Source organism: Lissotriton vulgaris, chromosome 4_1, assembly GCF_964263255.1.
Source record: "Lissotriton vulgaris chromosome 4_1, aLisVul1.2, whole genome shotgun sequence".
NCBI lineage: Eukaryota > Metazoa > Chordata > Amphibia > Caudata > Salamandridae > Lissotriton > Lissotriton vulgaris.
Window position 1 is genome coordinate 774,389,817 of NC_141691.1, and position 27,761 is coordinate 774,417,577.

The window sequence follows — 27,761 nt, forward strand, 5'->3', positions numbered from 1 at the left end:
CGATGGGCAGGTAAATGAAGAAAGAAACCATCTCTAAAGAGTCACTACCGGTTATAAACTTTCTTTTTGGGGTATACTTTGATTTCATTTTACTTCATGTATTTATACTTATCTGTGTGGTAAAGGAATATGCGTGGTAAAGGCTTGTGTTGTAAAAAATGTGTGGTAAAGGCATGGTTGGTAATTGCATGCTTTATAATGCTGTACATACCACATGAGGACAGTCAACAAATCAATGGGTATTCAACAACAGCCCTTGGAAGTATGTTCGACGGAAATAACTTACTGGCTTCCTTTTCCATAATTGACATATTTGGAGCTTATTAGGTACAGCTAGTTTAACTCCTCGAGAGTTCTCACCCCCTTTGTAATTCCAGCCTTATCCTTGGATAAGATTAAAAACTGTTTCCCGAAAAACAGACTGAAGCCCTGATCAGTAAAGCTGATCTGTAATTATTCAATTTGTCATGGAAAGTGGCATTATTTCTGACCCGTTCCTGTCGCTACATCGGCAATGAAGTGGGCACATTATAGAAAGGCCCCAAGTTCAGGTTCTGCCTTGAAAACATTAATCATAGACACAATCAGGGTCTGGTGCTTTATTCAATAATCTTTTATCACTTCATACACAGTAAAAGGAGGGGCTGCAAAAGAGCATTATTACCTTGTGGGTCTAGTGCAATTTATTGAAATGAGCATGCTAATTATAAGTACAGACTAGGGAGTTATTGCCTTGAAACATATGCTCTATCCCCCATGCAACTAATTTACTTAACTCCCCAGTGGAGCACATCAGTGCAGTTTTCTTCAAAGCAGTCCACACACTCGTGTTTTTTTAATTTACATTCATTCTTTCATACTAGCTATTAAGGAACGTACCTCAGAGGCACAGAGAATTTACCAGAAAATGTACTTCTTTGCAATCACACGTTTCTCATCCAACCATACAAAACTGGATTTGGGAACTCATTCTATAGCACTTTAGATGAGTGCTATTTCATTACTTCTCCAAGGGCCTCTAACAGAAAAAAACTCTGTCTTGCCAAAAAAAGATCTATAAACACAGTGCTGTGATGGATGACTGTCCTATACTTTATGAATAATAAGCATTGGCAAAGCCAGTAGTCTGGCTTATGAATGTGCTATCGAACCAGACCTAAAAATCCATGCAAGTTAATGACTGCCCTCCTCCCATCTGTACTGCTGTCAGAGAAAAACATCATAAATTAACTAGTTATCAAAGACACTTTAATAGAATTACAATGTTACGCGTTATGTTCACAGCTGTATGGAGGGCAAGCACTTTTTGGGCAGAAGTACACAACTTCTGCCCAATGAGAACATGCACTCCTGATTCCCAACATGTGGGTGAAGCGAGAGCGCCTTTCTTGTGATGCATAATTGTCTGGCGACAGCTCACTGTCAAACCATACCATAAAACAACATTTGCAATGCTATTGGTCTCGTGTTTGGGACGTTATAAGTTTTTAGCTATGCAACAAATTATCCTGGGTGCTGCAATATCTACTGTTGTTTAACATGTACTTTTTTTGTTTTGCAGTTTTATATTGGGCAAATTACTCTAATGTATTGGAGCGCTGAACATGAGCACCAGTTACATTACACAAGGAAACATAGGAATATTATAGAACTGCATTGAGAAGGACTCATTCAGGTGTTATTTTTGTATAACTAGCAATCTGAACTTACATATCTGGAAGTGCCACACTTTACGTGTTGTTGTAATGTGAGCGTCTAGGCTTGCTGAGCTCCCATACTAGATGGGGGCAAGCTGTTTTTGCATGTTTCTCCCGCACCGGTAACGAACAAGTTCTGGCCACTGAGTGTCCATCGCCAACTAAGGCCAGCAGTGGGGGCGGGAGGATTGCAGAGTGTCCCTTAATAGTTTGGTTGGGGCAAAAATGGGGAGCGTTGTGTTCCCCTGCCTTTTTGGACTGGGAAGGAACGAAGCCTGAATAGGGAGATTTTATGAAGGTTGTAGGTGTGGTGACATGCGCGTCACGTGCTAGGCTGCCATGGGGTTGGGCTGTATGACCGAAGTAATAGCCATTTTGAAAGAGCGCTTTATAAACACAGCTCTCAAGGCAGCGATGATTTACATGTTCTACTCTGGACAGCCATGTCTCTGAAGCAGTGTGGGATCATGCTAAACAAAGGTCACCTAGTAGGAAAGTGATTATTTTTTAAGAAAGAAAATGATGATTAGCAGGTTTTCAATACATTGATACAAATCATCGTTAAGAATCCGGTTTTCCCAAAAGTGTATATAAAGTAGTATAAAGCTACAGGGAAAAGGTAGTTAGTGGAATGAGCGAGGAAGCCCCAACCCCCTTACCTTGTGGTAGGGGCCTCTGTTTTTTTTTTACATCATTGGGTGTGGGTGGTGAGATTTATTTATTCCTAAAAGGCTCAGGGATTTGTCCCAAGCGCCTCATACTTTGTGCCGAATTTGCGGCTGCCATGCAGTGTATAAATTAAGAAAAGGCGTAGACTCACAGAGCTTGCTTAAACCTGGAGAGCGGGGTCTGTGAAGTGGCGCTGCCCTATTAAAGTGAAATAGGAACATTTGGTGGAAGAGTGACATCGAAGGAAGCAGACAGTGGTCGCGCTGTACTGACAGCAGCAGAAAAATAAGCCACTTAATTAAACAAAATAAATATAACACCTTCGTGGGCAAGTTGTGGAGGGGGTTGGGGAACAATGGCACATTCGAGTAAGTGGCTGCACGGTTTTCTTTGATCAACACGGCACATGGTGAGGAGAGCGAGTGAAGCCACTAAATGAAAATAAATAATATAATGTGGGCAAGCAACACGAAGGGTACGGAGGTGGGGAAGGGACAATGGCACATGCAAGTAATTCTATGATCAACATGGTGCACGGGGAGAGTGAGCGAGCGCCTGTAAATGATAAAGCATGGCATCATGAAGGGGGCACTGCGCTGGGCCAGGAAACATCATGCAAAAATTGCGCAAACACAAAGAGAACAAGCATTGGCATAGCCAATAGGTCTCGCCTTTGGGAACTTAGAAGTGTTTAGCCACGCAACAGTTAATGTTGTTGCACCAAGGATATCGTGCTGCATAATTAAATACTTACAAGGTCCCAAAAGCGAGACCTATTGGCTATGTCAATGCTCGTTTATTTTGATAGCACAAACGCATTTGCAATAGATCTCATTTTTGCGAGAGTTTAAGCTATTGACATTGTAAATGACGATGCCTTTTATTTATCCCATTTAAAAACACAAATAAAAGGCATTGTCATTTACAATGCCAATAGCGCAAACTTCCGTAAATGCGAGACCTAATGCATTGCAAATGCTTGTTCTATTTGCAGTTTGTTCATTTTCAACCACAGAGTCGTTCACAAGCATAGATGGACGTCCCCTGGGCAGACATCTGTATGGACAGATAAGACCAGCAACATTGTTACATACAGTAAAATTACCAATGGTGTGAAATGCTTGGATTTTAATTTATCGGACTACTTATTAGATAAACAGAACCTCTGGCGCACTGAACGACATCAGTTGCCTGGTATGAGCTTCTGAAGTATTATTTGTTGTTGGGTTCCCTGTCCTTTTGATTTACACGTTCTATGGAAAATGTGAGAATGTGTTTTTTAAATTAGTGCCTTGAGGACTCTTAAATCAGCAGTTGTTCTACTGTATACAAAAAGAACAGGTATAAATGAAGCTGATTAGTTTTCAGAAGTCCGCAAAGACAGATTTTTTTTTAAATGTTCAAATATCTGCAAAGTAGAAAAAAACAAGTGAAGTTTTACAAGCTTGGGGCTTAGCAGAAATACTCTATACACATGCTTGTTTCTCACAAAAACAATTTGTTGCATGTTTCCACCACCTGCCCCTATCTTACATGAATGCCGAAGCTTACTTCGTTGGGAAGACAGGAATCAGGGACCTTTGAGGTAGTGCTGGTTCAGCCTTTAATTTGGGAACTATTAAGGTGTACCTTCGTTTTTCAAATGGGCTGGTATAATTGGCTGATAGATAGACTTATATGCCACATCATAATGGAAATAATGCACACCCAGGCACAAAAGATGGATTGGGAAGAAATGGGGCTACGCAGACCAACTATTTAAAAAGTTGTATAGTAAGGAAACTTGGGTTTTCTAGTGAATTTTGTTAGTGCAGAGTGCATTTGGAAAGACGATCCATAAAATTGTGCTGTGTTAGGAGAAACAACCTGCTCCTCAGAGTAATGAAACTCATGGCACAGTCCGCAGGGAGACTTGGCACCATGATCCATATTATTGTTATATTTCGAGGCACAATGTTGACATTATGGGTTTGTATTAGTCCAGGAAATGTAATCCCAGCAGAGCAGAGATTACTGAGACAGTCTGGTCATTTCACTTAGACAAACTGATGGGAATACCAGTCCCACGCCAAACCATGACCTCACTCAGAGGCCTACAATATTCAGTACTATGCTTGCAAATTTTTTTTGGTATTGTCAGAGGATACACTAATGCACAGCGGGTGTGCAGAGTAATACAATAGCAATACTATGTGGTTGATAAATGACCCAGAGGCAGTATTGCCTCCTCCTTGATCGGCTTCCAAGAGCGCTGGTGTGTTACATTTAACTGGATAATCAGGAGCCACTTTTCCAATTTTCAGATTTTTATTTCAATGTTACTGCTCTCTTCTCACAACGACAGTGGATAGGGGGGCAGCCAAGCTCATATATTGTGTAACCGTACCAACATAGCCAATGAGGTCTGCAACCTTGTAACGACTATGCGCTGATGTTATATGTTTTATGTTGTAAAAACAATAAAAAATAGGGGGGCAGCCAAGCTTATATTTTGTGTAACTGCACCACCATTAATATAGCAAATGTGGGCTGCAACCTTGTAACGACTATGCACTGATGTTTATATGTTTTATGTTATCTGCTGTAAAAACAATAAAAAATATATTGAAATAAAAAAAAAAATGCAGAAGCATCCTCTTGATGTGAGACTGCTGGCCCTGTGCCCGGTAAGACATTTCAAGCAATCGGTTCATGTCTGGAATGCCAATTGAGCAAAGTAGTGGTTTAATCAATTCTTTTCAGATAGGTCAGCACTGTATTAGATCAGAGTGCTTCAAGTGACCTACTTTACCGAGATTACACATTCCTTCTCTTTACCTTGCACCACCTTCCAGTCATTACGGGAAGATGAACGTGTACAGCATAACGGCCATTATCGCTTGAGTAAGAGCTTTAGTAATGATCCGGCCTAATTCCACGTGGAGTAAAAATGAAACATGTATGTTGTCACTATTTTTGGCACTAGGCCAGACTTCTAGTCAATTCTGTGTTTAAGACACAATGAATTTATGCAGGACATTTTATGCGAACTCCTTAATTGCGATGCCTGTGTTCTGGTCTTTTTAACTTTACTAGATGGCCATCAAAAGTGGTTTATTCTCAATTGTGTCTGCAGGCTGGCTGGTGGCTGCACAGAGGACTCACTGCATCCTGTTATGTTCTGCACAGAAAATGTTTGCGGCTACAGCCGCTTTCTTTGTCTGAATTGAGCCTGCCAATGTGGAGGTGTGAAAGGAGGATCCCAACGGATGGGTTCATCGTTCCGTTGTTGTCAGTGACATCATTAAGCAAAAGTTGGGAAATTCATGATTTTTGTCAAAAGGCTTTGGCATTCTTCTGTGATGCATTTTTTGTTTAATTGCATTGTTTGGGAGATTTTGTGATAAACTTGGAGACATGATAAATAATCGTGGTACCAGCGCTTTACTTTTAACAATAAAAGTAAAGCGTGGGCGCCGCAATTATAGCAAAAGTAAAGAAATAGAAAAACAGTTCTATTTCTTTACTTTTGCTATCATCGCGGCACCCGCGCTTCACTTTTAACGTTAAAAATAAAGCACTGGTGCAGCGATTATAGCAACATTAAAGAAATTGAAGTTTTTTTCTATTTCTTTACTTTTGCTATAATCGCGGCACCCGCGCTTTACTTTTGATTTATTTATTTTATTTATTTACATCATTTATAAAGCGCCTGAATCACCCCAAATGTTAATGTTAAAAGTAAAGCGCTGGTGCAGCGATTATATCAAAATAGAAAATAAAACTATTTATTTTATTTTGCTATAATCGTGGCACATGCCTTTAAGGCGCCGCAAAAGTGAAAGGAAGCGTGGCGCGCGTGCTTGTGCAGTGGAGAGTAAGCTGTTGGCCGCTTTGGAAGCACTTCCAAAAGCGGCTTACTAAATGACTCGCTAGACCAGCGCATGCGCTGGGCTCTAGCGAGACCTAAAAACCCTTTTGTGAAAGGATACCGTAATAAGCCAATACACCAGTGGAGGAGCAAGATACAAGAAGGTAGAACATAGAAAACAAATAAACTATTGAGAATCAAGCTTTTGCGAGCGACGCTCTCCTTAACCAATCTTCCAGCCAGCACGCGCGCTGTCTAGGCTCAACCTAAATAGAGGTGTGTGTTTTAGGATGAAGCTAAGGAGCTGTCTTATAATGGATATTTGTTTCCTTTTCTACAAACATACTTAAACTTAGGCCAGGACCTTTCACTGTCAATTGCAAAAAAGTTTTCCTCCAGCCCCTTTTGGTTCTAGAACCAGCAATTGATATACATTTTATTGTCCTGGAAATCCAGGATGCTCTGTGTCCCTTCTTTACAGTAGAACCTTTCAATGTGGAACCACAGTGAACACGTCTGAATTACAGTAAGGGTTTATAGAGCTTATGGAATGTCAAATTGTGTGATATAACAAACACAATATGCAAGAAAATACAAAGAAAACATTTATGATTCAAGTAATAGCCCAATTAAGATAAGTGTGAACGGGCAGGTATTCCGGAGAACAGGGTTACATTTACGATATTCAAAGTCTTCAAGGGTTAATCTTGATCAGCAGTTCTTACTTAACCTTATCACGTCTGTGGACCACCACTTAATCACTACTGAAAGCTGCGGTCTCAGGCCTAAGAAAGGTTTACAATCAGACCCCAAAACAATGTACAATAATACAAAAACAAATATACATCAAACAGATATTTAAATTAGGAAATATTTTATTTAATTCACAAAGGAAAAATACAACAACAAAAAATCGACTTTAGTTTAATGGGAAGGTTGGAGCTATACAAAATTTGGTTGTATTACTAATTGACAACGCGATATGCCAGGGGTACTAAAAGAAATGGGAAATATTCTAATTTGGACCAAACTACTGGAAGGAGGCAATGTTTCTAAAAAGAGAAGAGGCAAATACTGAAAAAGTAACAACATGATTCTAGAAGGGCCAACCCATTTCAGAATAAGAGAGTGCAGTGGACTGGGTCACTCTAGGTTTCAGACTCTGTAGTATTTAAAAGCTAACATTGAAACAGGTCTTTATCTGGCCCTCTAATCATGTCATTAATTTTACAGACCAACACACTAATCGAATTCTGAACAATGAAATAGAAAATACTTTAAGTTAATCCATGTTAGCGATTTTGTTCCTGTTTATATTTCACATTTTACTTCACTTTCCATTCCTTAAAAGGCTTTGCTATTTCTTGGATGTTGTGTTTCTGAAGTATTTTTTGTGAAGCATATAACGCTTGTATGTTGCATGCTTTGAACTGAGTCCATCCATGGGTTTATTAACGGCTATAATTGAGAATTCAGCAACTGAGGCTGAAGGCAGAACGAGTTTCTCAGCATCAGTGATGGCTGCTATTTAACACATCGGGGGAGAGGGAATGAAAATAAATTTTTATTTTCCGGTGTGCCACTGCCGCCTCTCGGTCCTTTTTGCCTGCTTCCGGGACTCCAGGGCTAGAAGCAGGAACAGGAAGCACCAAGGCTTCCATGCTCCCCTAAGCCATTCACTTCTCAGCATTGTGATTGGACCGAGCACCGTGGTTCGGCACTCAGATGGGGACAGGGAGCCTGGGCATGTTCTCTACCGAGGCTGTAATGGAGCCTGGGTGGAGAACATGCAAAGTGCGCATGATAGTTTGGCTGGCCCGAGACGGCTGGCCAAATCTTCTTGCGCACTTAAGAGTGCGAACCACTAATACTTCAGCTCCTCTGTAAGAGCTCAGCCCCACCCCACCCATACTCAGCTGAGCAACAACGAAAAATAAAATGATAATCACAATGAGTTATTGTCATTTTATTTTATCCTTTTTGGCCTACTCAGTGGGGCGACGCTCCTCTGCCTTACTGGAGGAGGTGTTCAGGATATATGGTCATCTAATTCTTTGCCTCTTTGCAGAGCGCACACATCAATGGTCAAGCATTCCAGTTGCAACTGTGTAGTTGTGCAGATGTGTGTGAAGGAGATAAGTAGTGGTCAAAATAAAGGCAAGGCGTAAGTAAAAGAAAATGCACTGCTTATAGGCGAGTGGTGAAGTGAAGGAAATGTGAGAATGTATATGGTGGGGAGAGTGACAACACAGTGCTGAAGAGGAAAGAGGAGAGGTGTGAGACTGAGAAGGCAGTACCTGGCCCTGCTTCGGCCAAGCCCAGCCCCGCTTCCGTTGAACCAAATCTGTGGCCCTGCCCCTCCTTTCGCATTCCTTTTCACCTCTGCCTCTTGGGCTTTGTCTTGCTTTAACCTCTTTCCGCCTTTACCTCTCTGCAGTTTCTGCTTTACCTCCAACCACTTTCCACCTTTTTGCCTACTTTGGCACCTTAAGCCACTGTTTGCCACTTTTTGTTCCTCTTTCCATTCATTTTTGTCACTCTCTTTGTTCTTCACTCGCACTTTGCCTTTTTCCACTTTTTTTTGCCCCACTGTTTCTTGCACTCTTTCATTGGCCTCGTTTGCCACGTTTTTGCATCTGTTTTTGTTTTTTCATTCCAACCCCTTTTTCCACTCTTTCTCTCAGAGACTTGGCCCCTTTCGCTCCTTTTTCGCACCTTTGTAGCCTTTTTCCCACCTTCATGCTGATGCTGCACTCTCATCTGCCCCTCGCTTTGGCCCCATCCCACCTAGCCGCGACCACTGCCACTAGGATCTCCTCACCCTGCAGGACCTTCTTAATGGGGGCTGCAGTGCAGACGAGCACGGTGGGTGATCCAAAGGCAAGCCCATCCGTGCCCCGCATTCCCCCATTACCAGGACCACTGGTCCTCCACCCAAGATGCTATTTTGTTGCAGCTCTCTCCACACCCTGAATCCCAGGTGACTCTCCCTGTGCTGTAGCCTAGCTGCCCGACCTGCAATGAAGGTGCATTCGCCTGTGCTACGTGCCACTTCATCGATTACATACAGTTCCACCACGTACACAACCCACCACAGGCTGACCTGTCCCCTCCTCAACACACACCCACTATCCAAACACAGCATCGAAGTCTGGTAACCCTTGCAAGGCAAGACCTCTCCTCAGACCTACTCTTCCTCACCAAGACCCGGCCCGCACCAGCTTCTACTCTGGACACTGCGACAGCCACTCCATCACGATACAAGACCACAAGACACAACAGAACCAGCAGACCCAGAGGAGAAATCACAATCACTTATAAGTAAAATGTAAAATATTCCCTCACCTCGGCCAACTCCTATGATAAACTCAAACTCCTCGCTTTCAAACTCAGCATCTCGAACAACATCACCCTAGGAGAAGCCCTACTGAACCAGCCGCATGGACCAAGAGACGACTTCGGAAACACCTTCACAGAATCATCACCCCCAACTCCATCTCGTTGATCTACCTTGGTAACCACCACCTGGAGAACCACACAGACCCAAACACAACCTCCTTCCTGAAAACCCTGAACACAAATGGTCTCACCCAAGGAACGAAGGACCTCACCAAGACCCAGCCTGCACCAACTTCTCAGACATCGTGGCGGACAAGGCCACTGCTCTCACCTGTACTGACCATTCCTCACCTATAGCTAACCCCCAATTAAGAACGGTTCCTACAGGATACCCACCGGGGTGATTTGAATGCTCTACATTTAAACATAACATACAAGGATGGAGGATTTCAGAAAAATAGTAAGAGAAAAAATGCACACCTGTATAATCACTGCGCCTTCTACAGACCTCAGTAATGTTTAATTCACAGTCTCAAAATTCGGGACTCAAACCATGTTCAATACCATTTACAACAAAATCACTGTTGTTATATCTTATACAGCTATTATCAACTTACATAGCCAATAGACCTGGCTTGTTTTAGGAGTATGTCAATTATTGTGCTGCAGTCGCCACTGAGCAGTTATAGTTAGGTCAGCTGTTCCATAGGAAAATCACTTTTTTGTGTTGCTAAATACATTTGGCACTGTTTGACGAATCTCCAGAAAACTTTTCAAAACTGTGCTACTTTTTGACTAGTTTGTCCACTGAATGTTTCAGGGTGATCCGTTAGCAGGGGCCAAGAAAAAAAGACTGGTTCCAAAACGCAAAATCCCCAAGTATTTTCCATAGACTTCTTTAAGAAGGGCTACAGCAAAACCTGTTTCACTGAAATACACCAAATTTGGCAGGACGCTAGATCTTGGTAAGCAAATTGTGCTTTTAATGATGATTAGGAGTAAATTTGTTTCAATCGTTTTTGAGATATTGAGGTTAAAAAAAATGAGGATATATCTGAACAGTTAAGTTTGAGGGACTTGCGAGAGCCCCCTTCGAACCTAATATAAAAAATAGAGTGTTCCAATTGGCCCAGGGAGCTTTTTATTTTTTTTTACCTTGCGACAATTCGTTTCCATGGGAGCCAAACTCCTGTGTGAGTGAGCGCTCTAATTGGCGGCCAGCAACATGAGAAACATTTTTCTGGCAGCCATTACAGCACTCAGGGACTTAGTCCCCTATCCCAAACAAACAAACACACACACAATAACTTGACCGCCCTCCCCCCCCCTCCCCCCAAAAGAAATAAGCACAAATTGCCGCAATCCTGAGGACTCCTGTGGGACTGGAAAGACAAAACATACCGGAGGCCAGAGCTGCTTTGTTTTATCAATGGGAGGGGCGCCATATTTCCTCCCCTAGCTTTTACAGGCGTTGGGGAGCGCTCTCCCAGGACTAAGCTTAATGCATACGGGGACCATTACAGGCCTTAGGTACCCCTAGGGCCCCAATTAGTCAACATGGGGAGTGGTGGCGTTTTACCCCCCTCCGTAGGCCATGACAGGGCCAGGGAGCCCACCTACAGAGGCCAAAATTAATCAAAAGGAGAGGGGAGCCACGCAGCCCTCCTTCCCGAGCATCTAAAAGCCCTAGGGGTCCCATCCACAGGACCACAATTACTCAAAATGCGGAGGGGGCCGAGTGTACCCCCTCCACGAGCCTCTAATGGCCCTGGGCACCCCATCCTATGGGGCAGCTTAACTAATTTAATAGGGAGGGGGGCTGCGCTGCTCTCCTCCTTGAGCAATTAATAGCCCCAGGGATTTCGCCCCCAGGGTTGGCTCACTAGCAATGACCCGGGGAGCCCACCCCAGGACATAGCAGTTTTGGTGCCTGCACCATGCATACAGGTAACCCGGAGTGTGCTCTCACCCAGCTGGTGGGAGCATTTTTTAATCCACTGCCAAGCAGGAGCAAACACAAAGTCGGCTCCCAGTGGGCGGGAGCCTTAAAAATTTTCCCGCTGGCTGGGAGCAGATTTTTGATCTGTTTTCCGCCCGAAGGGAACAGCATAAGTAGCTAATCCCTCTGGGCAGTAGCAATGCCAGCTACCGATGCATGCAGGGTGCCGGCTGGAGCACGGGGTCCTTGGGGCTCCACACGTGGCCCCTACAAATGTATGGTGGGCACCAGGGCACCTGCTTTTAATGATCTGGGCCCCTGGAGATGGCTTCCCTGGGACCGAAAAAGGCTCGGAAGGAGTGCGAACTCCTCTCCTTCAATTTTAGTGGTGGGCTCAGGTGGATGGAGTCCCAAAGGCCTACCAAGGCCACGCGTCCACCCCTTTAATTAAAACAATTGACCTGGAGGATGTGGCCCAGGGCATAATAAAGTTTGGGGAGGTGGTCCATGCGGACGCCCCTCACCTTTCATAAAAAAATGGCAGAGGGATTGTATATCCAGGGTCAAATAAGGCTTGGGGAGGTGAAGCCATGCCCCCTCCTTCAAAAATAAATGGCACTTAAGGATGGGATTCCCAAGGTATAATAAGTCTTGTGGAGGGGGGCCATGTAGCCCCGCCCCCTTTAATAAAAAAAAAAGGCCCTGGGAGATGGGGTCCCCAGGTTCTAAAGAGCCTCGGGGAGGGAAGCTGTGTTGCCCCCTCCTCTTTTTTGTAAGTTTTGGCCCAGGATGTAGGCTCCCCGGGACAATAATAGGGTGGGGGCCCTGTGGCTGTCCTTTATAAAAAAAAAAGGGCCTGGGTGCCCCAGGGCCTAATAAGACTCAGGAAGGGGGTTTCAGTTTCCCCCCCTCTTAAATAAACACAGCCCTGGGGCATGGGGTCCCCAAGGCCTCTAAAGGCTCGGATAGAGTAGTTGCACAGACCATCTCTCCTTAAAAAAAAAAAAACATTCCTGGTGGATGGGCTCCCCAAAGCCTAATAAGGCTTGGGATGAAGTCACTTTGTCCGCCCCTTTAAAAAACATAATGCCCTGGGGGATGGGGTCCCCATGGCCTACTGAGGCTCGGGAGGCAGGCCATATGTCTCCCTTCTCCTTTTTTAACAAAAATGGCAAGGATGGATGGGGTCCCCGGGGCCAATAAGGCTTGAGGAGGGGGGCCAAGTAATCATCCTCTGCTCGAAAAAACATAAGGCCCTATGGCTGACACGATGTGAGCAGCGGTAGGCACGTGGCTTTACATCTGGTAATAAAATATTACTTTGTGTCTAAAAAAATCCCCAGAAATTCACTGAAAAAACAAAGGTTAAAGTAACGTTATAGTTAGGTGTGATAAAAAGATCTGCTTTTGTTTAAAAAAACAAAACGTTATAAATTCACAGGAAAAAACTAAGTAATGTTATAGTTAGGTGAGTATGTCAGCTACAATATTAACATTTTGAACACAAATTCACCAGTTATAGGTAGCAGACCTAACTATAGCTAACTATAACATGCACCCCCACCATGCACTACTCATGACATATAATATGACATCACTCATTACATCATTCAAGTTTCTTTTGTACACATTGCTCTAAGGGTATACGAATAGAGCTATGAAAGTAAGGGCACAATAGCTCAGAAGAATATGAAGTGCCTTTACTGTTATCATACATACAACCACCATAGGTAAATCAAGCTTCAGGGAAAATGAAGTTCCTCTAGATTCTGAAGCCCTGTTACATAACTAATGACCTACTACGGATAGTCTTCACCTGTATCAAATCCCTGACAGTCACTGAACCTACATTGAGAAATGAAGTGGATAGATGTAGAAAAGTGGGTACCGTAAACACTGCATACTCTATGGAGAGAGTTTACTCTGTACCACACTGAAGTCATTGAAACTCATGAGCAATACACCACAGAGTATTAAAAAGTGTATACTGAGAACAGTGATTGCTCTATGCAAATCTTGTTCAAAGAGCGACTGTTCACTTATAATCAAGTTCTGAAGGTGCTAAAGATCATACTACATACAGCCTTCATGCTGTGGTGCAAACTTATGGATAGCTCATCTTCGTTAGCAAAACAAGCACATGTACATAGGTTAGTACCTAGTGCGCACAGTCTTCTATGTTAAGCATTAACTATCATGCTAAGACAGTTCTCTCTAATAACTCAAAGCTGCTTGCAATAGTTAGTATGCAGTACATAGACTCTTTGCCCAACTGGAACCTTTTTTCTGTAGTATCAAAAAACCTATGGGGAACATGATGAACACAAGTTGTCAACTGTCACCTGCACACAGTTACTCATAAATACAAAGATTTATAACATGTTTAATACCTCTATTAATCTATCAGGGGTTTATAAAGCGCGCTACCCACCAGTGAGGGTCTCAAGGTGCGGGGGTGCAGCTCTGGATCAGTCGAAGAGCTAGGTCTTGAGTTCCTTTCTGAATGTTTGCAGGGTAGGGACGCATCGGATGTTCACCGGGAGCTTGTTCAGGTCTTGGGTGCGATGTAGGAGAATGCTCCCCCGCCTGCTCTGTTTATGCCAAGGTGAGGGGGTCGGCGGAGCGGAGGTTCCAATTGGGTACTTGGAAGGAAACTCTCTTGTTGAGGTATTTGGGTCCGATGCTGTTGAGGGATTTTTAGGCGTGGGTGAGAAGTTTGAAGGTGACCCTCTTCTTGACGGGGAGCCAGTGGAAGTCTCGTAGGGGTTGGGTCATGTGTTCGTGGTGCAGTGTCCCGAGGACGAGTCTGGCTGCAGAGTTCTGGATGGTTTGGAGCTTGTGTAGAAGAGTTCTGTTGATTCCGGCGTAGAAGGCGTTGCCGTAGTCCAGTCTGCTGGTTATCAGTCCGTGGGTGATGGTCCTTCCGCAATCGGGGGGGGGGGGGGATCCACCTGAAGGTCGTTGCGGAGGATGCGCAGGCAGTTGAAACTGGCGGAAGCGACAACGTTGATCTGTTGGTTCATGGAAAGGGAGAGTCGAGGATGATGCTGAGGTTTCATTTGTGGTCTGTAGGGGTGGGTGGATTCCCGAGAGCCTCCAGGTGTTGTCCCAGGCAGAGATGCAGGGTCCGAGGATGAGGACCTCTGTTTCCTCTGAGTTGAGCTTCAAGCAGCTGTCTTTCATCCAGACTGCAACATCCTTCATTCCTTCCTGGAAGCAGAGTCTGGTACCTTCGGTATTCTTCGTGAGTGAGAGGATGAGCTGGGTGTCGTCGGCGTAAGATACTATGCCGAGTCCATGCTGTCTGACAATGGCGGCGAGGGGGGCCATGCAGATGTTGAAAAGCGTTGGGCTGAGCGATGATCCTTGGGGTACTCCACAGTTGATATCAGTGGGTTCGGAGATGAAGGGAGGGAGTCTGATCCTCTGTGTTCTGCCGGAAAGATTAGATCCAGTAGAGGGTGGCTCCCTGTATCCCTGCGTCGGTAGTCTTGCTGCTAGCGTGCGATGTGAAAAGGCGTCGAAGGCTGCGGAAAGGTCTAGAAGGATGAGGGCCGCAAAGTGTCCCTGGTCTAGTAGCATACGGTCAGTGGCAGCGAGGAGGGCGGTCTCAGTGCTGTGATTGCTGCAGAATCCCGACTGGGAGGCGTCTAGGATGGAGTTCTCTTCGATGAAGGCGGTCAGCTGAGCGTTTACGAGCCTCTCGGTGACTTTGGCCAAAAAGGGAAGTAGAGAGATGGGCCGGTAGATTTTCAGGTCTGTCAGGTCGGCCGTAAGTTTTTTGAGGAGGGATTTAACCTCTGCCCGTTTCCAGTCTGGGAAAATGCCAGATCTCAAGGAGGCGTTGATGGTTTGTCCAAGTTCGGGTGCGATGGCGGCGGCCCTGTAGAATATGTGCGGTGGGCAGGGGTCCGTCGGGGCTCCTGAGTGGGTTTCCTTCATAGTCGCGGTGATGTGTTCGAAGGTGGCGGGGTTCCAGTTCGTGAAGGTAGGCTTGTCGGCGGCAGTAGAGAGGGGGGTGTTGTCCGGCGTCTGTTCGCTGAAGTTGTCACAGAGGACCTTGATCTTCAGATGAAAGTAGGAGCTGAGCTTGTTGCAGTGTTCCTGGGAAGGTGTGACGTTTGTGGCTTCGCTGGGGGGTTCGGTGAAATGCTGTAGGACGTTGAACAATTCTTTGCCGTTGGTCATGTTGGTGTGCGTTAGGAGCATATGCGTTTTGTAAACACACTGATTAGCTGAAAGCAGGGTGTACAAAATTAGCAGGGATGTGGAATTCATACAGCCCGACACCCAGGACATATAGTTTGGGGTCAAGGGCAACAAGTTTTCATGTGTGTTTTGTCAATGTGACAAGTAGGTCCAACCCTCTACAGCAGTGTTTCCCAAACTGTGGTACGCGGACCCCCAGGGGTCCGTGACACATTCCCAAGGGGTCCGCAGGCAGCAGGTTTAAAAAGCACTTGAAAGCATCTTGTGTAATCCTAATCTAGCACAGTAAACCATGAACTGCCATCAGAGAACTGCATGCAAACTACAAGTTAGTGACATGTTTTGTCCCAGTCTTTCATTATCCTGATACTGCTAAAAAGGTTTATTTGGGTGGAAATACATTGTTATTGTTAAAGTCAATGCTAACCACTGTGTTATGTTCGGAATCTTTAGTTTGTGCTTTTCCAGACCAAGCAATCTTTAAAAATGCCTACCAGTATGAATGACGTGAATTCTACACCTTGTAGTCCCTTTTGCATTATGTGACATTTTTTATACACTGATTTATATGTATAATTCACTGTCTCTATATGTGTGCGATGCAAAGTGCTCTCTCATACAATGGTATAAGAGATGCTATAAAAAATGTAATACATGTGACAGAGGGGCTATGGAGAGATGAGAGGTACTGTTGGAGGGTGATAGTGGGGAAATCATTGAAGAACCCCAAAAAAGATTGTCGTATTCTGGTGCATAGTCAGGACTTAATTTACTATTCTTTAAAAGCTAATACAATTCCAATATGTAATGATAACTGTGTTGTAGACTGCACCATTGTTTCCTAAATGTTTTTTGGGGGGGGGGCATCCCAAAGCCACCTTTGTAGTGGTCAGGCTCCCTCCCTGTACTTGGTGTGCACGGTATGGAGACTCGTCTGAAAACATTTGCCTGGGCTGCTTTGGGTTTGCAGTCTGACCCTGGCAGGAGCAGGAGCCTTGTTTTTTTTTTTTTAAGAAAAAGTGTTAAGTGACCATAAATACACAGTTAATATCCTATAGCAAATTGAACCAATAGAGACAGAATATCCTATAATAAATTATACAAATGAGTTCCATCTAGGTAGACTAATATATTACCTTAATCCAGAGTCAGCTAATGAAGCTGGTTGTGGATCAGCTCTAAGCCCTGCTACCCAATTTATAACTGGGGACCACATCTTCTCACCCATCCTTTTCTTCGTGTAGCCTTTACCTTTATATAAGCTGACCTCCATGTTATAGATCGACATGAACCTATTCCTCCACATTACAAATGTTGGAGGATCAGGTTTTAGACAATTACTCTATTTTTAAACTGATTCTGAAATACAGCTCTTATACTCGTGCTCTCCTCCAATTTTGTTAAGAAAGGGTCAATATAAGGTGCAAATAATGAAGGGGAGCAAGGACAGCCCTGTCTAGTTACCCTTGAGATATGTATAGTCTCGGATTCCAGACCTATAGCTTGCACTGTAGCTTTAGGGTATTTATATAAAGTTTTAACTGCCTCTATAAATCCATTCTTGAACCACTTCCATTCCTGAACTGCCCACAGAAACCCCCAGGCAACACGATCAACTGCCTTTTCGGCATATAATAAATTCAATCCAAGGGGTGTTTTGTGGGCTTCAACCAGACCAAATAACGTGATCACCCTCCTGATATGAACTTCTGTGCCCCTCCCTGGAATAACTATTCTTTAAAAGCTAATACAATTCCAATATGTAATGATAACTGTGTTGTAATGATAACTGTGTTGTAGACTGCACCATTGTTTCCTAAATGTTTTGGGGGGGGGCATCCCAAAGCCACCTTTGTAGTGGTCAGGCTCCCTCACTGCACTTGGTGTGCACGGTATGGAGACTCGTCTGAAAACATTTGCCTGGGCTGCTTTGGGTTTGCAGTCTGACCCTGGCAGGAGCCTTGTACTGCAAAATAAAACCAACCATTTAAAAGTTAGTCAGAGAGATGAAGCACCAACCTCCCCATTAATTTTCTTCATTTTTTCCAAATTCTTTCAATATAAAATACAACAGAAGTGGCAGAGAGTGTCATTAGCCTCCTTGGCTTAACGACAAGCTCCACCACTTCAGAAACGCAGTGCTGCACCTATATTTACAAGAGTATGAGGCAGCCCTGTGTTTCCCCTGCGCTCACGCTAAAGTTAAATTTGCACCATAGTGCAAGGGTGTCTGGATGCAGGAGAAGATTCTTTATGTACAGTAAGGTCCCCCTTCTTGCACATAAACAATTTTGTAATGCCGTTTTTGTAACTTCTATATGTGCTGCTTAAATGCAGCACACATGGAAGGTACAAGATTTTAAAAAAAGATGTTTATGTGCAGGACGGGTCACCTTCCTGAACAGAAACAATCGAAGGCCTTTTGTGAAAACAAGGAGAATTAAAGCATTTCTACTTGTTTCGCCTAGTTAAGACCTGGTTTTCCCTGATCTTAATTTTGGTGCTGCCTCCCATTTACGCCACCCTTGTTAATAGGGGGCAATGTCAAAATCAATGGGTGTTGCAGTGGAACGCCCACTGCAACACTCACTGCCCACCCCTTTCACGCTAAGCATAGGGTGAAAGGGGGTGTTATTTACAAGCCAGCGTAAAGCCATGTTAAGTGGCTTAACGTTGCCTTGTAAATAAAGGGAAGTCCCTATCGCCACGGGAACGTCGCAAAAAGTGATGTACTCATAGTGATAGGGGCTTGTAAATATGCCCCTAAAATACTTACTAATTAGAGTATTTGTTTTGTGTGCACAAAATGTGATATTTTTTTCGAATTACTGTTTTAATGTTTGAATTTTAAATCCTACAAATTGCTTGGGGGTCCCCGGCTTCCAGTGGTGACTCAATGGGTGTCTGCAGGAGTCAAATGTTTGGGAACCACTGCTCTACAGCATAAACCCTTTGGCTGCCAGTTTACAGTACCACATTATAGGTCAGGGAAGAGCAATGTCTGCAATTAAGGTAATATTTGTGCCCATGTGTTAATGCTGTTCAAACTTGTATTTATGGTTCATTAATGCAAAGCCTTTATTATTAGGGTGCGCGCTCTTACTCTAAGTAAATGTTGTAAGCTCGGACTGCACTACTGACAGTTGTTCCAGTATAAAAATGTGTACAGATGTTTTCAAAGGCGTTGTATAAAGCTCCCAGAATGAGCTTGGATTAGATGCAAATATTTGCAGAAGCTTGAAAGCAAGATTGATGATTCTTTGCTTTCAAAATAAATGTTCACAAAAAAAATGCAAGTAGGAAAAAAACATTTAGCTAAACTACTGTAAAATGTTAAGTACCATTTATTTGCAGTATCATTTAGTAAAATATGTTGATGTATACTAGTATTTCCCAAAAATATTCATAATGGAAAATCAGTGCAACCAGTTTCAATAAGATTATAGGAAACATACAAATAAACAAGCATTGGCAAAGACAGTAGGTCTGAATTTGGTTGTCAGCCTTTTAGATTTGTCAATGCATGACTTGTTTTGGCATGGTTTTTGTAAAACCCTTTTTGGTGTGGGGGCTGCCAGTCCCTCACAATTATACCAAACATTGGCAAATGCAAAAAACAATTTAGGGTCTCAAAAAGCACACTTTGCTGCAGTATTTCTTGGCACTGTGCAAAACTACTTTGTGTGCGGATATACTCATTGTGATAGAGCAGAATGCTCTCACTCACAGTGAAGCCAGCTGACAGACAGAGAGAGATAGATATAAATAATTGTAATAAACACAAAAGTCATGGCTAATGCAAGACCACATTAGGGGCCCAATTAAAAAAGAAAGCCTCAAAAGTGCACCATGGTATATGTCCTTGCATTAAGTGCAGATATATACAGCTTTTGTGAATTTACAAAAGATGGCCAAGAAATTGTACGCCTAGAAAATATTTTTGAACTGCATTTTAGCATGAACAAATATGCATGTGTAGGTTTGCTCATGCGGAAATCTTAATGTTTGCAAGCTCACTTTCACTCCAACCACTTTTTTCCCCAACCCTGGAAGAAGTTTTACATTTACCATGGTCAGGAGTAAATGTCCAACCTTTCTCAGTATGGGAAAAGATTAGAGAAGAGTTGGTAAAAACCCTTAAAAAACATCCAACCACTACCTTCAGCCCCAGTATGTAGATCTGCGGAAACGTGGCAACATAATGGAATTGCAAGTATTTAAACCTTACTATGGTATGATCCCTGGCATAATCAGAGAAGCTATATCAGAGCTCTTATATAACGAGATTTCTGCCATAATTTGTTGCCGCATTACATGGCACAAAGGAGACGGGTGTATTTTGAAATAGGAGAAATAGATTTATTAAACATCATGCCCCATGGAGAAGTAGATATTTTATTAAATTCCACACCCCTGATTGTGTAGAAAGGTAATATTGTACATAGCAGCCACTAAGTAAACTATAAAACAAACTAACACACTCATTGGATGATGTTGTCAGTGATGTCATTAGTGATAAATGTAATAACAGAACATGTCATGAGTGATATAATATGTGAGGTCATAAGCAGTGCATGGCAGGGCACAAGTTATAGTTACTATAACTAGTGAATTTTTGTACTTTTAAAACGCTAATGTGATCACTGACACATTCCTCTAACTATATCTTTGCTTTTTTCAGTATATTTCAAAGTTGTTGTTTTTTTTTAAACCAAAAACAGATCTTTTTAAAATACCGAACTATAACATAACTTTAACCTTTGTTTTTTCCTGTGACTATATATGCAATATAATTTTAACAAAAGCACAAAGAAGAAACAAAAAGCAAAATACAAGTTGGGCAGCATACTATGGCAACCACAGATTTTTATTTTACCTATACGTCACTCTCTAAATTACAACAGTCAAGCCACTTTTGGAAACCCACCAGTTTTTTTTTTCTATCCCACTTAAGGCCATGATGGAGAGCATTTTCCATAATGCTCTTTTTAAAAGAACGACCGGTTTCTAAAAGGATATGGATAAACTTTAGAAAGGTGAGGAAAGAGTCAAGAGTGGATGGTTTAAATTCCAGAAAGAGAACGGGGCATATTACATATGGGATTGATCAGTTATTGAGAAATGCTCTTACCTGCTGATGTGGGTCGCGCTGGCTCCCTGGCCGGTGGGGTCGATGTTGTTGGGGGAACGGCAGGGATCGGGAGCGGCCATGCAGTTTGTGGGGGCGGTAGTACTAGTGGGGGGTGCAAGCTGTAAAAGGGGTTAAGGTACGAAGCCCCAAAGGCGCCGCTCTGAGGAGGCCACCCCAGGGAACCGCAGTAACACTGCCATAGCCACTCCTGCACCTGCCGTGAGTACTCCCGTGCGGTTACTGGGGGACCCGATCCCGCACCCACATCCCCCATAGCACCAGCTGCTGTCATTGCCAGAAGGCAACAAGACCAAGTACGCGGATCACGCCATAGAAAGGAAAAAGGGACAAAGTGACAGCACAACGCTTGCCATGGACACAATAGAAAGACTGTAGCGACGGAGATATTTGTGGGCGGTTACATTGTCTCATCTTGCTTTAGTAATCAGAAGAATTAGTAGAAAACACATTTATAACTAATAAGTAAGTGCATTCTTAGAAAAACATATATTAGTTTAGAAGAACATTATTGAATGTGATCATGTGTTTAATTCTTGGGTACTAGCTTCAATCGATAAAAATACACTAAAAGCAATTGGAATATATTATAATTATATTCCACATTCTAAATGTCATTAATTAGACTGTCAGTAGTCTATTCAACAATGGCCACAGCATTATCTGACAAGAACAGGCCCGTACTAGCCTCGTCCTTCTTTAGTTTCCAAACCAAAAAATCGTGAGGTTTCTGACGCAGGGGAATAACAGCGAAATGAGCGAATATGTCTACAGTAATAGACGATCCAGTTGTTTGCTTGCTGACCATCTTAACTTTTAGTCAAGTTCTTTTTCGCATTGGTAAAATCTAGCTGATGTGACATGTTTTAATTTTACCAAGAGCCACAGGGGAGGATTTTGCCTTTCTTTATTTACTTAAACTCCACAGCAGCGAGTAACATTGCATCATTACCACAATGTTTTTGATATTAATAAGAAAAACTGCAAAGCAATGTAGCCATTCAGCACAACATCTTATGAAGCCAAATAAATCTGTCACCATCTTGACAGTCTTTTACTTTGCTGCAATGACGGCTCCGGTCAAGGAGCACCAAAGCCAATATTGGGACTACATCGATCCCGCTCCTAGTTTTTACGCGCCCCAGGAGTTGTATTTAAGGTGGTATGTGTAGTGTCGCGCACTAGTTGTTGCACGTCACGCCGTGACGTGACGTGCGGGCGTCCATATTGGCGGCTGCGCGCGCATCTAGGATTAGAGGCGCGAAAGCCGACCCGAGGGACATATCGGCTCGGCGCTCTTTAGGGCATTAGCTAAATAAATAAGAGTTACAACAACACACTGCTGCAATGTCTTTATTGAGCAGAATAATAACGTTACAATGGCGACGAGGACGGGAGCCTGAACCCCTGCACCCTGGAAAACAAATATATCAGGAACAACAGTATACCGGTGAACCCGCATCCAAACCAGGAAACAGGACAGTAAGGCCAAGCAGCCAAGCGAAGCACGCAGTCGAGGAGGGGCAAACAAGCCACCACACGAGGTACCATACCCTAAAGAGCGCGGCAGAGCCCAAACATACGCCGTAGGGAAGACAACCACGCAGGGGGGAGAGAAAGGACCCAGGTGTAGTCAGGAGTGAGCGCGCCGAATCCACACGGCTAACCTAAACAAGGGAAACCGCGCTGGCTACCTTAAAAGAGGGCGAGGGGGCTGACACAGAAAGTCCCCAGTTACAAGCTGGAAAACAGGAGCCAGACAGCACTCCAGGTAGTCCCAGAAGCCAAGGGAGCACAACGCCCACGGTCAAAGGTGAGAAGATGAGCGCGCAAGCGGGATATGCAATGGCGCCAGTTCAATTCCTGCCCAAACCAGGGGAACCACTTATGAAGTGGGAAGATTGGAGGGAGTATATAGACAACTTCATAGAAGTCCTAGAAGACGAAAATGAGGAACAATTTAACCCCAAGAGGAAAAAGCGCATCCTACTACCCAATTTAGGCCCGGAAGGACTCAGAATTTACAAGAGCCTGGTACCAAAACCAAGAGGAAGCACAGACGACGATGTGTATGCCCATGCCATTGATGACTTGAACAAACACTACCGGCCGGCAGTGTGTGTATCAGTCGACAGATTTCATTTCCAACAAAGGAAACAACGTCCAGGAGAGTCGGTAGAGGAGTATGTGGCGGCCCTGAAGAAACTGGCGGCCACATGCAAATATGACGCATGGGAAGATGAGTTCATCAAAGATCAAATAGTGATGCACACTACAAGCACAAATGTACAGAACAAGCTGTGGGCCAGTGGGGAAACCACGCTGAAGGAGGTGATGGTCATTGTCAAAAGGGCAGAATTGGCACGCAGGTGCGCAGACGCTGCAAAGAAGGAAACGACACCCACTCCCATGGTGAACAAAGTGGACGATGAGGAGCCTCGCAGAGACTATAAATACAAAAGTTCCTCCTCAAAAGGACCAAATAAATGGCAAGGCAACCCCGGACCACCAGGAAAACAAGCGGCGAACAACAAGAAAGTGTGCTACAGATGCGGAAGCTGGTCCCACGAAGCACACGACAGGAAATGCCCAGCGTTCGGGGCCAAATGTATGTACTGTGGTATAATAGGTCATTACGAGAAGGTGTGCCGGAGAAAATCTTCCAAGAGCATGGTGAAATACATTGACCAGGATCATGAAGACCAAGAGGGAAGCACAGAGGAAGAAGTAGTCACCGTACTGTGTATATACGACCAGGTGTTGAGTGTGGATGGCAAAAAGACAACCAAACCAGTATTAGAAATGACGATCGGCGGAATACCAATAAGCGTAGTGGCAGACACCGGCTCTCCCTACACCATCGTCCAGAGAGCGGTGTGGAATGAAACTTTCAGGCCACACTCAGGCGCAGAACTGGAGAAATTGGACATCCGACCAGTCACATACAATGGGGACCGCATACCGATGGCTGGATTCCAACCCTTGAAGTTCGAGTTCAGAGGCCGATCCGCATTTTGCAAGCTGTACATATCAGAGAAGGGACCGTCAGTATTGGGATGGCTGGATCAAGGTGACCTGGATATCAAACTGGATTCAGGCAGGAAGGAGCAGATACTTCTCACAGAACCAGAAGCATGGCCAGACCTGGTCAGGTGGAAAGAAGAATACCCCAAAGTATTCGGAGGCACAGTGGGGAGGCTGGAGAAATTCCTACACATAATAGTGCTGAAGGATGGAGCTGTACCAGTTGCCCACAAAGTGAGAAACGTGCCCCTTGCGGTGAGAGATGCAGTTCAAGGCAAACTACAGGACTTAGAAAAAAAAAAGGAATTATCGAACCTATCACGTGTGCAGAGTGGCTCGCGCCATTAGTGGTGGTATTGAAGCCCAGTGGAAAGGTCAGGTTATGTGTTGACCTGAGGGAGTTGAACAAGAATATCGTGGTGGGGAAGTTCCCTTTACCAAGAATCGAAGAAATGTTGGCAAAAACCAGAGGAGTCAAGTGGTACTCCACCATCGATTTGACCTCGGCTTACCATCAAATTGTCTTGCACCCTGACAGCAGGAAATTAACATCATTCATCACCCCATTCGGATGCTATCAGTTCTGCCGCATGCCATTCGGACTGGCCTCAGCGGCTGCAGTGTTTCAGAAACTGATGCACCAGTTGTTTAGGAATATGGACGGCATCCAGTACTTCCAGGACAACATCCTGGTAATGGGGCGAGACAAAATGGATCACGACTCAAAGCTCAACAAGGTGCTGAAGACCCTGGAGGTCAAGGGCCTCACAGCAGAATTGGCCAAGTGCCGATTGGGCATGGAGTCGGTAACCTACCTAGGCCACGAGATAGGGGTGCAAGGGATCACGCCTAAACCAGAAAACGTAAAAGCTATTTATGAGGCACTGCCACCCACCAACAAGGAGGAGATCAGGTCATTTTTGGGCATGGGGGAATATTACAGTAAATTTGTGATGCACTTCGCCTCAGAGACACACCACATGAGGATGCTAACAAGGGAGAGCACTGCGTTCCAGTGGACAGAAGAGGCTCAGAGCAAATTTGAAACCATCAAGAAGGACGTTGCAGGAGCTGTGCCACTCCAGGGATATGACCCTCAGGGCATAACGGTGCTCACAACCGACGCCAGCGACAAGGGGCTAAGTGCAGTACTCATGCAAGATCGAGGACTAGGGGAAATGGAGATAATCAGCTTCACATGCCGCACATTGAGTGACACTGAAAAGAAATACAGTGTTATTGAAAAAGAGATGCTGGCCGTCGTGTGGGCAATGACAAGGTTCAGGCAATTCCTATGGGGCACTCGATTCCAGCTGAAGACAGATCACAAGCCCTTACTGAAGGTGTTAACATCCAGCGGACATGCCAGTGCCACGCCCAGGATCTCGAAGATGACCTTGAAATTGCTTGAATTCAGATACGACATAGAGTACATTCCAGGAAATCGGAACAGAGTAGCCGACTACCTAAGCAGAGCGGCAGCCATGGAGCCAGGAGAAGAACTCCAAGCAGGAAAGGAGGAGATGGTAGCACTCACGGAGGACCAAGAGAGAGTCATCTGCAATCAGGAGTGGAAAGAAGCATACGAAGAAGACCGCACCATACAGGAAGTGAAGTTATACATTGTCAAGGGTTGGCCGGACAAAAGACAAACGAACGAGAACCTTAAACCATACTATGAAGTCAGGGAAGAGTTGTCGTTGGATGACCGAGGAGTATTCGTGTACAGAGGAGATAAAGTCATCCCCCCAGAAGGCATAATTCCCAAGCTATTGGACATACTACATGAGGGCTACTTGGGTATAGGAAAAATGAAATTAAGGACCAAGCAAAATTACTGGTGGCCAGGTATGGACCTACGGGCGGAGAGACATGTCAGAGATTGTCTACAGTGCCAGGGAGCAGACAAGACGCTCAAACCCTTGCGTCCAGCATTAGGAAAATTCGACCCTCCACAGAATCCATGGGAAGAATTGTCGATAGACATTTTGGGCCCGATTCTCGACAGCCAAGGTATCCAAAAGTACGTATGCGTCCTTATAGACAGATACTCAAAATGGCCAGAGGTAAAAGTAGATGAGGCAATGGATGCCGAGAACATTTTAAAGTTTCTGTTGGACACTTTCGTGAGAGAGGGCATCCCCAAGTCCATCCTGAGTGATAATGGCCCCCAATTTACTTCCGATAAATGGAACAACTTCATGCAGAGGAATGGCATCCTTACCAAACGCATGTCGATCTACCATCCGGCCGGTAAGGGTCTGGTGTAACGATTCAATAGAGTGGTGATGGGAGCAGTGCAGGCAGCAATCTCCAGCAACAAGGACTGGGAAAAAGAAATATGGTACATGGTGTGGGCGTACAGAATTACCCCCACTGGGACTGGAAACAGCCCCTTCCAGATACTGAGAGGTCGTGAACCACTCACTCATGACAACCGCGTATGGAAGGAAAAAACCATAACGAGTGAGTGGTCCCCTGCAGTGGTACAAGCCAACTTGGAAAGGGCACAGACCATATATGCCAACCACTACAACAAACGCAGGAATGTGAAAAGTACAGAACTGGAAAAGGGCGAGTGGGTGCCAGTAAAGTTGGCAACGTTGCCGAGGAAGGGGGACAGCAAGTACAGTAAACTGATGCAGGTTAAGGAGGTGTATGACCGAGCGGCCTTGCTGAGTGATGGGAATGTGTGGTCCCAAGACCGCATGGCCAGATGCAACAAAGTCTTACGATGGCATCAAGGTGGAGCAGAATTGGAAGACATGGAGGAACCCAATGAGGAGCAGGAACAACCCTGCGTAGAGTTGCAGGAGAGGAGAGGCGAGCAGCAAGAGGAGAGAAACCCTGACAGCAACCAAGAAACTGCAATGGAATTGCAAGTGAGGAGAACTGATGGAAGCGCGGCGGCGCTGAGAGAGGGAAGGATAGGCACAGAGACCCAGGATAGGGGGACGCCGTCCACCCCAGCAAGGGTAACCAGAGGAAGAACCGAGGTGAGACCTGCAAGGTTTCGAGACTTTGATATGGACAGCGGACTGTAAGTTACATGTTCTTTGTTTGGAAAAAAGGGAGATATTTAGTGTCGCGCACTAGTTGTTGCACGTCACGCCGTGACGTGACGTGACGAACGGGCGGCCATACTGGCGGCTGCGTGCGCATCTAGGATTAGAGGCGCGAAAGCCGACCCAAGGGACATATCGGCTCGGCGCTCTTTAGGGCAATAGCTAAATAAATAAGAGTTACAACAACACACGCTGCAGAGTCTTTATTGAGCAGAATAATAACGTTACAGTATGTTCCGCTTTGACATTAGCCAGCCAGGTCTTTATCCACAAAGTTATCCTAATCCTTAGTCCCAATGGGTCCCGGGGGGGACTTGGCTCGAGCCGGTGTCCCACTGGGATAATTCGCGCGGTGGAACGGTCCACGCGACGCGATTGGGGTAGCTTGGGGAGAGGGAGGGGCTTGGTTGGCTCGGGGTGGGAGCGGGAGAGCTGACGTCACTCGGAGGAGTGAAGGAGCTGTGGCGTCTTCGTTTTTGTCCAACCCACCCATCCCATTTTAGGCTTGGTGGGGTTTTTTGTGTAAACTATTCTTCTGTCCTTTAAAAAAAAAAAAGATGTCACTCTAGGGCAGTCTTGACAGTTCTCCAATTGTGTTCTATTTTCTTTTAGGCGTGTTTTTGGGTATAGGATAGTCTAGTGCGGACGTATCCTTTCCCTCTGGCAGTGGGGGGGTAGGTGGAAAAGGGAAAGGGAAGTTTGAAGGAAAACATTGGTTTGGAATTAAACAGTTTTGGAGTTTTGGAAAATGATGAAATCGTTGGGGAATTTGTGATGCAAAAACCAGTAGGAAAAAAGGTTGTGGAAAATATCCAAAGGT

The 27,761-nt window shown here is 44.6% G+C and overlaps 1 protein-coding gene across 1 annotated transcript in view; it reads right to left on the bottom strand.

The window, feature by feature from the left end:
- FAM8A1 (family with sequence similarity 8 member A1) overlaps positions 1-21,193 on the bottom strand; it is a 61,699-nt gene extending 40,506 nt beyond the window's left edge. Inside the window, exon 1 of the mRNA XM_086965114.1 lies at positions 20,835-21,193. Coding sequence (XP_086821240.1) covers positions 20,835-21,126 — 292 coding nt within the window. The 5' untranslated portion in view covers positions 21,127-21,193. The remainder of the gene's footprint in view (positions 1-20,834) is intronic.
- Positions 21,194-27,761: the final 6,568 nt, after the last annotated feature.